Source organism: Rhinolophus sinicus, chromosome 11 (genome assembly GCF_057876585.1).
Source record: "Rhinolophus sinicus isolate RSI-liver-muscle chromosome 11, RSI-T2T, whole genome shotgun sequence".
NCBI lineage: Eukaryota > Metazoa > Chordata > Mammalia > Chiroptera > Rhinolophidae > Rhinolophus > Rhinolophus sinicus.
The window spans coordinates 7,501,929-7,515,423 of NC_142511.1; the positions used below are offsets into that span (position 1 = coordinate 7,501,929).

At 35.5% G+C, this 13,495-nt stretch overlaps 1 protein-coding gene and 1 non-coding gene across 6 annotated transcripts in view; both read right to left on the bottom strand.

Annotated features, from left to right (window-relative positions):
* Positions 1–13,495, bottom strand: part of COP1 (COP1 E3 ubiquitin ligase) — a 115,240-nt gene that overhangs the window by 3,868 nt on the left and 97,877 nt on the right. Inside the window, exon 19 of one of the 5 annotated variants that reach the window (XM_074322295.2) lies at positions 8,324–8,815. The exons of the other annotated variants lie outside the window; for them this stretch is intronic. Within the exon in view, the coding sequence (XP_074178396.1) occupies positions 8,801–8,815 (15 nt within the window). The 3' untranslated portion in view covers positions 8,324–8,800. Of the gene's footprint in view, positions 1–8,323; positions 8,816–13,495 lie in introns of those variants that run through there. 5 annotated transcript variants of the gene reach the window in all.
* LOC141569423 (small Cajal body-specific RNA 3) lies at positions 3,925–4,062 on the bottom strand. The gene has a single exon (XR_012493031.1).

The window sequence follows — 13,495 nt, forward strand, 5'->3', positions numbered from 1 at the left end:
GAAAGGAGCACCCTTTATCTCCAAAGACAAAGGGATCTGAACAAACAGGCCTTTCTAAGTGTCCCCCAGATTACACCGATTACCTCATGCTCCTTAACCCGTCACATTTCCACTACCCGCTCTTTCTCAAACAAGCATAAAATACGCAGGCCTGTTTCTTTGGGTCTTCATTTCCTTATGAAGGTTCTCATGTCATATACAATTTATAGAGTGAGTTTTGGGTATCCTTAGGGAATATATATAACTCATTCTGAGTTGGTCAAAAGGCAGAAATTCTATGCTTGCCTCAGAAAACAACAAAAACAGGCACTATGTAGTGTAATATGGATTTCTCTCTAGCAAGAACTTTCAACACACTGTGTCATATCACAGCTGCCACCAGAGGACCTAGACACGATTCTTCTGTGAACACCTTCCAGAAATAGCATCGATCAATCTAGCTTCTGTATGAGGAAAGACTCCAATTTCCAGGAAAGCAACACCACCGTCATTAGATGCTGCAGTCACCCAAAATTGCTCCCTCTGCTATGGGAACATAGTGTCAGGATGATGAAAAATTTATAGCCCAAAGCTCTCTCTCTTTCTGCCACTTCAGTTCTAGTCACCTTTTAATACAAAGGAGGAAGGCAGAGAGACCAGTAGAGATGAGGACTCACCCTGGGGGTAGGGAGGATCTACTTCTGCCAGTTACAGGGATTATGAATTACATAAATCAAACTTCTAATTCCTAGAGGAAGGGAAGTTTGGAAAAGTCTAGTATATTATCATACAGTATGAAAGATTACGCTCAATTAGAGAATCTAGTTAGATCACCACGTATGAGTAGTTTGAAGTTGTGCAATTACTATACTAAACCCAAGAATGAAGACATCTGATAACTATTCAACATGAATAAACAATGTCTTTTTGTAACCTCAGAACTATTATGGCGTTAACAGATGACGTCAAATTAGATGCCACACAGAGGGTTATCTCTACACACCGCTTCCTGTGGACAGATATTTCATTCACAAATAAGCAAACACAGGAGATGATTGCCTAGTTGGAGTTTGTCTTTTGGGACTAACACATAGGCGACAGAGTGTCCTAAGAATTCTTAGAAACACTCGAAACTATTCAAATTCCCAAACAATGAAAGAAAAACAAGTTTCACACACCTCAGTATGCCCCCTCCCTGCAAAGACCATGAACTAATACGAAAGGGATCTAGATTTAACCTATCTTCCAGATAGCCATGTACTGACTGAAGATAAATTAATTTTGCATGCAACAGAAAAATCAAGCCAGGTATATTACGTCAGCATCGTGGTACGGAAACGGTAAGTACACGGTAACTGCTGCAGGGTTTGAGTGGTTCTTGTGTGCATTGGGAAGGACTGGTAATTTCAGCTGCAGCCCTTACGTGAGTAAGTTCTGGCTCAATGGGTTGTTTTTTAACTTGCTAAGTGACATAAAAATGCCAGCCAGTCATTCTCATTATTTTCTCCCTCTTCCTTGGAAACTGGCAGTTTTGCTATAAAGCTCTCCTCAAGCTAATACTGCACTTAATATTTTCTTCTTAATATAAAGAAATTAAGAAAAGATAATGGAAAAAATTAGCAAGTCTTTTATAAAAATAGGAGACACACACAAACACACACCAACTTGCTGATAAAGCAAGTGATAATGTTAATATATAACTTACAATGAAACAAAACTGCATCCACTGGAAGAGTTCCCGCTTTGCTAGCTTGCCTACAAAAGTGCCCTCACAGCTAATACATTCAAATCCTAAGTTGAAAGATAACCAATCATTCGCTTAGTTTGCAATGGGAGGATTTATTCCTACAGACAGACATAACTGATTTTAAATGTCAATTAATTTTACCGTAGATTTAAATATGTAAAAAAAAGAAAACCAAACAACTTCCATTTTTGGCCATGACAGAGCAAATGGAATGGACTTCCTCTCCTACTATAACCAACTAGAAAACTAAACAAAATATATGATGACACTGGACACGACAGGCGGTACGGGGTTGGGAGCTCTGTGAGAAGGCAAACAAATGAGGTGAGTCTTATAATTTCCCTAGCTTTCTGCTTGGGGGCAGTTTCTGGACCATGTAGCAAGGAAGGGGGAATCCTAAATAGAGCCCAGAGGAATCTAAGTAGACCACAGAAGACTCATTAAGTGGAGGAGACAGAGATAGAAGTTCAGGGTATCTGTAGGTCAGTTGGAATTTGTAGGGCAAAGTACCACAGGTTGTCATATTGCCTCCCAACTTCCATTTTTTCTGGTAAGACCTAATCTTTTAACTTGGTATCCGAATGAACCTGTGTTCACAGTTAGGGCACACATACTGCAAGCTGCTTTCAGGGTGGATATTAAAAAATATTTAACAGCAGGCATGAGCACCTGGCATAAAAAACTAGTGCAGCTAAACCATTACCTATCTGATTGTCTGTGACGTTAGCATATCCTTGGCCATAAAAGAAGGTATAGTTTCATCCAATCATCAGGTATTACAGCATAAAAACAGTAAATATCCATCTTATAATGGGACGGAAATTTTATATTGTGAGGATCGAAGCCCGAGCTTTCACCAAACCGCAAATAGCGAAAAAAGATGTGCAACCGATGGTATTGGTGCAGCGTACAAAATACTCCTTTGCCTTTCCATTCAAATAAATCCAGCTTTAATTAACATCATCAGCTTTGCTTGTCATATATGAGGATCACTTGGTTCCTACAGTCACATATCTGGTTTGACTGGAAGCCTGCTGTCATCTATAAGATTTACTGAAGTTAGTAGAGAGATAGTTTGCAGAAAAGGGTGAACACACACCTGCAGTTACATGGAAGAATATGGTAGCAAGTAGACTCAACAAAGATAGGGGTAGTGCAAAAATTTAAGAACACAAGGAAAGTATTACATTTCTTGGCCTTGGTTGAGACATCCTAGAAAGTGTTAGAGTGGTGGGCACACCTCTCAAATATATTTGTACACATATGTTGAAATGGGTTCAGTCATAAGGTATTCTATTCTCTTTTGTTCAAGACCTAAATAATATTTGTGTTCATGATTTTTAGCCAGAGGTCATTTCAGTGAAGGGCCTTGAATCTAGATTTGAATTTATCATGCAAAAAACAGAGCAAAAACAATACAAGTGAGTAGAAAATTTTAAGATGGTTCATTAAAATGAAGACTAGAGTAGACTAAGGACTTCTGAAGAGCCTAGAAAAATAAGGCTAGTTATTCAATTATCTTAGGCCATAACTGTTTAGAGCAAAAATATGGGAATTTCAGAACCACAAACAAGGATCCTCACAATAGTTTTACATAAATCCAGCTGTTGCTTGTTTATCAGCACACCCTGGCACTACATCACACCTCAGTGCATCTGAAACGTCACTGCAGCTCCTTCCCTTCCCCTCATACTGCACCACCCCCAACCTATAGAACACACGCCATGCAAAACTAAGATTTCAAATTTCGTAGTAAGAAGTTAATACTTAATAACCAGTTTTCCCCTGGAAATGGTCATCTCTGAAATTTTGTTACAGTAAAAGATTACATAAACCATATTTTAGAAATAGCACTTTCTGAATGACCGATTCTTAGTGAGAAAAACTTCATGAAAGCCACTTCTGATTATTTTCTTCATGTCTGAAATTTATCAGTTGACCTTTACTGACAACCCTGGATTAGTTAAGCCAATGTGGTCCCTCAGAAAAATAATATTTCAATATTCATTTCACTTCTTGGCTGTAGGTTCCTTAAACATATACCTATTTTCAAAAACCGTAAGAATCCTCAAAAACTAGTTAAGATGGATAAAGAAGTAACCTCACTTGGATGTCTATTAATAACCCACTACATTTAATCAGCAGAGATAGTAAATAAAATGGCAAGGAAAGCAGTCGCTGGAGTGCTGGTTTTAAGGCTTGTATGGAGGGGAACGATCAGACTTAGTCAGCTGTCCTAAGCCAGACAGAGACCTCCATGTTTATGTAGGATCCCTGCAATGTGCAGACAAAAGACACTTCATTTGTCCACATGGTTGGTTCCTGCAGGTTCCATTTTTGGTGTGCTTCATTACTAAGAACGCTTTTCTTATCCAGTCTTTTCTATACCAACTTCCTGACTGCATCAAATTCTCTTTTAAACATCTTTAACACATTCAAATAAGCTATGGGAAATAAAAAGGATTTGAATAGAAAGAGAACCACTAAAAAGGCACACTCCACATACAAACTCCAAGTGATCTTTACGCAGGGAGAAAAGGTTGCAAAGGACATGCACAAAGGAAAGAGGCCCGAGTTACACAAAAATATCACACATTCACCACCACGCCTTCACTCCCAATGCTTTCCCAAGTCTTCTCCCGTCTCGCCAAGCGGCCCTAATCCATTTAATTTTCCTTGCCACCCAGCACTCAAACATTACCTCCAGACACCTACAATTTCCCTCACATGCCGATACCTCTAGACCTCTGGATGCTGTCCTGAATAAAGCTTGAGAACCATGTGCCTGCAATGGCACACCTAACAGGGAAAACTGACTGCATTGCTGATGGATGTTAGGAGGCTCTCCAAGCATGGAAATGTGCATTTCTAAGGGCTCTGTTTGAAAAATTCCTCCGGAATACTCTGGCAAAATTGTTTCAAGAGTTCTGTACTATTTTAGGGGTACCGTGTAACACGGTAGAAATGGCAATGAATTTAAGACAGGGAGACCTGGACTCATCTTTTGGTTCTGCCACAGTATTTCTTAATGCGCTTAGAGACTCAATTTCTTCAACTATAAACCATCTTAGGTACTTCAAAACATTTTTATGAAAACTCAAAGAAAACACAGTAAAGTAACCAAAAAGGCACAGGTGCGTATTATAGGCCCCAAACAAAAGTGGCAGTTGTTCTTATTAAAATACTATAATATAATTCCTTCACCATTAAAGGGCAGTTGTCCCAAGTATGACTGTACCACTGTTATTCTTGTCACCATATTTATGATCGTATAAAATTGATTAAAAACATAAAATAGGCTCTCCAGGTGAAGTGGACTTAAATTTCATCGTAATTCTAACTCTTTTCTATAAAACTAAGTAGCTCTTATTAAGGCAGTTGCTGGTGTTATCTTTTGCTCTCAAAGTAGAAGCAAGGAATAGAACTGGGGCCACACGACTTAAGCACAACAATTACAGAAAGAAATACTTGAATGGCAGATGGTAGAGTGCATTCTATAGGTATAGCAGTAGTTGTGAGAAACCAGAAACCAAGGGAAGGGGTTAAGAGAGGGATGGATAGAAAAGGAAAGATTGGGCTGGGAAAAGATGAGATAATTTAGATAACTGGGAAAGGAGGAAAGGTGATACAGATATGTGGGGAACAACACAAATACAAGTTCAGAAGTGAGAACAGGAATATGGGACAATGAAAAAACTTTCTTTATCGATGCTTTGTGCTAGAAAATAGAAATAAGGTTGTATTCCAGATTCTTGCAAATCTTGAATACAGGTAGCCATTTAGATATAATGCCTAAGATCAAGCCCATGAGGAAAGAGAAATAATTAAATGAGAGAGGAATGACATTTAAAATCACATCCATGATTACTCTATTCTTATTTTGAAGGCCAACTTCCTATTTAATTACTTAAATTTGAAATCTGAGCCACATTTGAATCAGTTCTTCTGTAGTTTTTTTCTATAATTGAAACTGGATTTTCTTAAGGCTCATATTTAATTGTGAGGGAAAAATACATTTTTTAAATTAGATAAAGGAACCTTAAGTGAAATAGATAAAATAATCAAGTTTAGGAAATATATTTATTAAATTTCCCCTTAATCTTTAATGATGGCCAAATATACAAGTTGGAGATACACAAAATATTGATTTTGAAACACTTTTCTGAATGACCTAGGGCCAATTAAAGGTAATAAGCAATATTTGACTCTATGTGAATTCCTCTGTATAATGATTAAGGACATTTGGTAGCGGTGTACAAAGGTAGGTTAAAGGGGATAGGAAAGTGTTAGAAGTAATCTGTGAGGGGAGGGGAGGAACAGGAATGAGGAGATGAAAAGCACAAATGAATGAAAATAAGAGATAAATATAGGAGATAGTTCAAGCAAGTATTATTGCTGTTTGATGAATAATTACAAGATAAAAAAGAGATGTAACAGTAATGATCTGGAAGTTTTAGGCTTAAATGACTTAAAAGAATGATAAAGCCGAAAGAAAACGATTTTAATCGGTCAGAGGCTGACAGGAAAAATCAAAGGAATGGCATTTCATAATACATTTTTTTTGGTTGTGCAAAATAAATTCCCAAAGAGCTCACTGCCTGATTTAAATTGACCTCACTTTTTTTTGTGTGGCCATTTAGGATCTTTGAAAATTAAAAAAAAACTTAATTAGACTAGATCTGTCAGGGATGGGATCTTTGCTTCTCCATGGAATTCTAGGCTATTTAATAAAACAAAAGAAGAGAATTACGTATCCCATAAAAAAACAACAACAAAACAACAACAAAAGCAGAGGTTCCTGAATCTCATCCTCAGAAACTCTGATTTAGTAAGTTTGGGGTTTAGAAATTTGCTTTCTTAATACATGTCCCAGGTAATCAATAATTAATTCTGTAGCAGATGATCAGTAGCCCATAATGTGAAAACACTAGCAGAAGATATTAAAAACTGTTTATAAATGCTGAACTCAGAGAAAGAAAAAACCTGCATTTTTGGTCACGGGGCTGGTGAGAGGAAAGTGAAGAGTAAAGATGTAGTTGTTTATTGTTATTTATTTTAATTTTATGAATACTTATTTCTAAGATCCCACACAAGGACAAGAATACCAAGATAAATAGGATAGGAGTTTTTAACCTAAGGGATCTTTTGAGTTTAGTGAGAATGACTATACATGCAAAAACATATTTGTAATACTTTTACAAATCTATAACAAATTTATTTTGTTAAAGTATATTCAGTACTTGAATTTAACATGAGTGACTCACAGAAATTTAATAAAGTTTAACTACACAAATGGACATCCATGAGAATTTAAAATAAATAAAACAGAATGGAAAGCTGAGAACTGGGTTCTTACTTATATGAGTATGGTTTACATATACTAGTAAATGTTCTATTTTTCTCTTTTCTTTCATCCTCTGATTCCCATATTTTAAACTCGTCCAATGACAAAGTAAAATACAAGAAATCAGTATAACTTTCATAGAAAGCAGTTTAACTCTTTGCCTACATTATCAAGTGCCACTCTATCCTCAAAGGAGTCAAGTAAAAGTGAGGTAAAGAGTGGGTTAATATAATTAAAATTAACTCAGAAAATGTTGACTTTTACTGTACGTGGAGCCAGAAGTTCTTGAACATTACACAAAATTTTAAATATTTGCTGTTCATGAAGTGATGGGGAAAAAGAGGTATGGGCTGTTCTTTTGAGACAACTGAAGATTTAGAGTTAGAAAAATAGAATTGGTTTCCTTGTAGCAGGAGATCTCTCACCAGAAATACTCAGAAAGTCTGAAGGATACCCCACTAGAAATATGGTACCAATCATTTCTACAATGGGAAAAAGATAAGACTAGATCAATCTAATGATAGTCATCTACCCAATGAACACTCTACTTTTGTAGCTACAAAGCTCAACATGACTTAAAGAGCTTCCAGCCTAATGGCATGACAATACGTAACAAACAGAAGTGCAGGAAAGGGTCTGGGCACAGTGAGCAGCAAGGTCAAAGGCAAAAACAAAACAAAACAAAACAGAACCCGTCATGGGGTGTTTGAGGATCTACAAGCAATTCAATTGTTACTAAGGTGTTAAATGTGCCTATGCAAGTGGTAGGTGACCATACTAGACAGGTAGGTGGAGGCCTGATGAAAGAGGGTGCTAGATGTCACATAAAGAAGCTTAGGTTTTATTCTGTAAACAATAATCATGTTTTCCCATACGTATACTTCACTATATAAAACCAATTCAAGTAGTATTTATTAAAACCTTTTAAGTCAATGAAATGATATTCAATGTTCACTCTCTTTCTTCTACTGCTAATATGGAAATGTGTAAGAACTATCAAAAGATAAATATTTAGAAATCAAAGTTAAATCCCTTCCCATCTCAAAATATTTTTAGACACTTTTAAGCACGGTGGGGTAATAAAATTATTTTAGGTTAACGGCATAATTCAGAATGTATTCTCAAATTAATATGTTTGTTTTTTTTCCTTTTAATAAAAGCCAAAGCAAAAGATAAAAACCAAGTAGCTTAAAGATTTAAGTCAGTTCTAGGCTTCAAAACTGGCATACTTCAGAAGGACAAACACTATGTTTAAAAAGGTATTTAATGAGAACAAATTATAAGAACCATTCTAATAGAGGTCAAGTTCCATTCCAGTACATATAAACATGACAATGAAATATTTAAAATATCAACTAGCAGACCCATTAAATCATATTTTGTTGATTTCATTACAGTGTTCACCATAAAATATCTAATGTAACAACTGTTTTCACAGAGGTTGTCCATACGGTACTGGACATTGAGGTGAAGGAACAGTTAATGTAATTTACTTAACGAAGAAATAAATGACAGGTTTCCACCACCTTCTGTCTCCTCCCTTTTCTACTTCCCCACCTCCTTCTAGCATGAGCACTAAGGGAAGAGTGGGGCGCTCAGGTGGAGATGGGAGCCACAGTCTTCCTGGAAGTCAGGGTCCAATGTTCAGAATCTTCTTTACTTCCACGCCCAAGACAGACAAGAGTTCATTCAGATTGGCCCGCTTCCAGTCAGGAAAATTTTCTAAAGGGTTATAAACCATCCGGCTAGAGGAAAGAAGAAAGGAAAGGAAAGATAAAAGGAAAAAGAGAAAAAGAAATGAAGAAAGGAGGGAAGAAAGAAAAGAAGCTCCTATGTTGTCTTCTCAGTTCTCAATGAAGAATTTAGGATGAGAAATAGCTTGTAAGCAGGGGAAGTCAATACACATTAAAAGCAGTTTTTTGTTTTTAACTAAAGAAAAAAGACCACATCTTATTTTTTTGTTTGTGTTTCTTCCTGAGAGGGGTAAGGGAGCAGCACAATCTAGCAGACATGAGGTAGTCATAATTATAATATTCCCTCTTTAGCAGATGCTACAGAACCCTTTATGCCTCGTGGTCACTATGTGGTAATATGAATCAGCTGTTCCCAAACTTGATTGTTTATATATTTTCCAAGGAGACCTGGGGAACTTTTCAAAACACAGTTCTCTACCCTCCTCCCTTCCTCCCCGAAAACAAGGATTCATGGGTCTAAAAGTAGAACTATTTTGTTATTTATTCATTGTTTTGGAAAGATCCCAAGTGATTCTAATGACCACTCAGGTTTGAAAATCATTGGTATAAATAAATTTTATTATAGATGTCTTCTGCACTTTAATGGAAGCAGACTGGCTTTTCACATGTGCTTTAACATCCCCAGTATTTAGTGCAATCTGATGCTTTATACACAGCATTTATTGAGTCAGAGGGGAATGCTTATCTTGTAGGTAAAAACATATAAATCGGAAAAAGATGTGTTAAGTGTCTTTGAGAGAAAACAGAATTGTGAAATAGTGCTAATGCAATGGGGAAAGGGAAGAACAAACAGGCTATACATCGAATAAAAATATTAAGCCAAAAATAAATACCAATTCTCCAATAGCTGCACATACTTTAACTTCTTCATTGATTTTAAAAATAGGCAAAAGCCTGGAGATTATATCCCAAGGAGCAAAAGGGTAATTATGAAAAAAATTATATAGATACTCATGAATGTTCAATCAGGAAAACTGGTTTCTTAAGTTGATGTAGTGCTGATATTACCAATGAGTTTTCAGAGAGTCTTAGAATTAGAAGTATCTACCATCTCTACTCCATCATTTCTTTGGTTTCAAATACTACCATTTAATTAATTATGGAACAAACATGATAAAGACCCAGCCTGAAGGACTGTATCATTCATTACAAAAATTATATATTAGTTACACATTATGTGCAAACAATTTGCTTGGTGCTAGAAGTAATTAAGAATGAATGATGTTAATAGCAAACACTTATATTGCTCTTACTATATGCCACAATTATTCTAAACCCTTTATGCACATTAACTTATTTTAACTTTACAAAAACCCTAAGAGATTAGGTTACTATTCTCATCAGCACTTTATAGATGAGGAGACTGAAGCCCAGTGCAGTTAAGCAACTTGAGCAAGGCAACAGCTAGTGAGTGGTCAATCTCTTTGAACCTAGGCAGTCTAGCTCCATAGTCTGTGCTCTTCTTACTCAGTAGATTATGATGCCTTTTCCCAAGGAGTCTGCAGGTTAGCAAGGGCTATGAACACTAATAACAGTACAAGGCAATATATTAATTCAGTCAGCAAATATTTTTAACGGGTAGAAATCATGAGAGATTTAGGCAAAGAAAAAACCTGCTTAAGAACAGAGTTTTAGTTAAAAACACTAAGTGTTTCATTATATAAAATTTGACTTGTTAGAAATAAGACATAAAGAGTAAAAAGATGCTTTTACTTAATACAGTTGCAACTTTGCATAGTATGTGTGATAACATAGCAAATTTTGCTGGACTTGGTTTCAGGGAGGGAAATTAGGGAAATCATTATTCTGACATCCTTCACTCTCATTACAGAAACTTGTAGTATGATTCCTGGTGTTTCAAGCCACAAGAGAAAATGTCCACCCTTAATAACCAATGCTTCTCCTGAGGATAGAGTATACGTTTTTTGTGGGGTTTTTTTTGGTCACTTTTGAATAGCTAAAGGCATCTTAAGGGTCCTTTACAAGTATTGGTTTTTACCATTAGATATCCATTTAGAATCGGTGACCAAAGATTAGATAACTATGTATGATGTGGTTCAGAGCTGATAAAACAAAGATTAGGGTATCTGCAGCCTCAGCAGGAGTTACCGTTTCCCCCAAAATAAGACCTAGCCGGGCCATCAGCTCTAATGCGTCTTTTGGAGCAAAAATTACTATAACACCCGGTCTTGTATTGTATTGTATTATATAAGGCCCGGTCTTATTTCGGGGAAACACAGTACCATGGACTCAGGTCCTGCCTCCAACAAAACTATAGGCTCCCTTTATACATATCTGATCACTTAAGAACAGAAATAGTCATTCACATTCTTGAATCAATTTATTATATTTCATTCCAACAGTTTCAGATAAGAGTCATGCCACAGAGGGATCCAGGTACAAAACATGTATAATCTCCTTTACCTAGCTCCAGTCTCTGAATAAAGAAGTGATGATAAAGACATGATAGAAAGAAAGAATAAAGAGTATTGTCCCAAATTTACCTTAGTTTTGTGGCATTATTTTCAAGGTGAATGTGGGGTGTGGAGATAGTAGAATAGATATGAATTACTAATACCAAATTGCCAAAAAACTATGATTATAAAACAGTATCTCAGTTGTATGGTATTTCCCTTTCAAATAGGAATTTCTTTTAAAAAAGACAATTCTCAGTATGTAAGTATATAATTGGTAAAAAATCAGAACTTAACATTTAAAAAAATTGCTTATGGAAACATCTGATAAAATATCATCACTTATTTTACTAACAAGATATTTTCAAACTGGCAAAGATATTGGCATTATACTCCATGTTTTATGGGCATGGTGAAATGGAAACCTCTGGATTTTCTTGGTGCAAGAGCAAATAGAAATAAATTTTTCTGGAAGGCAGTTTATCAAAGTTGATGCATTTGGACACAAGAAGCCAAATAAATTATGGGAAAATTTTTCAAGTAGAGTCAGAAAATGAATTGAAATTGCAACTTACTTGCCCTCCACTCTCTATATTCAAAAGTATAGAGTTGACTGCTGTATATGAAAATAAGCAAACCACATTTATTTCAAAGACTGTATAATCATTCAAGTGGAGTATATTTAGACACGCAGTGCTATGTGGATATAATACATTCAGGTCCAGTTTTAGAATTTACCACTACTTCTTCAAATAAAAAAATAATAAATTTTTTTGATTGCAGCAAGTTAAACACATGCTTAAATTCTCTTCATTTATATTTAAAAAATAACCAATGAGGAAATTATATTCCAAAGCCTAAATAAAGGTAAAGTGATATATGGTATTCCAAGTATTTTTCACAAATTCATGTTTTTAAAAAAATCGTAAAAGTTAATACTGAAATAGGCAATGCAAATAATAAGATTTAGTCTTGAGGGGAAATCCTAAGAATCTGGCAATGATAGAACATCCTTATGTCAATAACTCCAAACTACTAATGTATCTTCAATTAAAATGTCTTCAAACAAACTAAAATAATGAACTAAAAACAAAATATAAAACGAAGAATTCTGCATTCTTCATTAGAATAACCATTACCATTTTTAAATATTCTAGAAAGAATCTAAGTTGCAATAAAAATTCTTCTTTAAAAAAAAGCATTTCACTAGAGTTCAAATAAAATTTATCTTAAAACTCTTTTTGAAAATTAAATATGTACAAGAGGTAGTGGCTTTTTAGTGATAGAAATGCTAGAGCCACTACCTTTGCAAGAACAAGCTAAGAACAAAGGACAGAAGAATCTGTCGACATACCCTAAAATGACAGAATAAAAGATCTTTTAGACACAGGGAAAATATTAAGAAAGGAAAAAAAAGAGAGACAAAGGATAAGGTACTGTCTTTCAGATTAAAAGAAACATTAGAAATAGTCTGTCTTTAAAAGGGAGTAATTGAAAGTAAGAATTGTTAAGTCTTAAAGCAAAAATAGGCAAAGCACATGGCAAATGTGAAGGCGGGAGAGAAGTGTGCTGTTACCTCCCACAACAGTGAAATAAAAGGAAGACAGATGCCATTAAGTGGCCAACATCTTAAAAAAGGGCAGTTCTTTCCAGTTTACATGCAGGATGGTAGAAATAAAAAGAATAGAAATTATATGTGATCTTGGCTGATTGTTCAAAACAGGACTTGAGATTACTGGTTCATTTTTAGTCAGAAGTGGCCAGAAAGAAATATATGTATGAAGGTTATAGGAAAAAGCAAGGCTAGACAAAAATTTAATCTGCTGAAAAGTATCCTAAATTTTTATAATATTGAGATACTGTCCTAAGGGAATATATCTACCACTCATTCTTAATTTACGTTAGGTAGGACACAAATAAAGTATAGAAAGACAATGAAATATCTGGCCTTTCTAGACACAGCGATTGATTTCGTATCTTAAAAAAGTAATGCAGGTGAAATTAAACAAGGTATTGTTTTATGATTCCCCCAAAAGTTCTCTGTACTTCACTATCTCCAATTTCCCCCTTCCCTTTGTTAAAAGCTTTTGTCTTACCACTCCTTTCATTGTTTTGCTCATCTTGCTTGTCTTAGCCAAAGCTGATCAATCCCTCCTCCTTGAAAATCTTTCACTTGGTTTCCCAGACACTAGTTTTCCTACAATTGATAACCACTCCTCGTATTTTTGTTGATTCCTCCTCCTTCACTCAATCACTG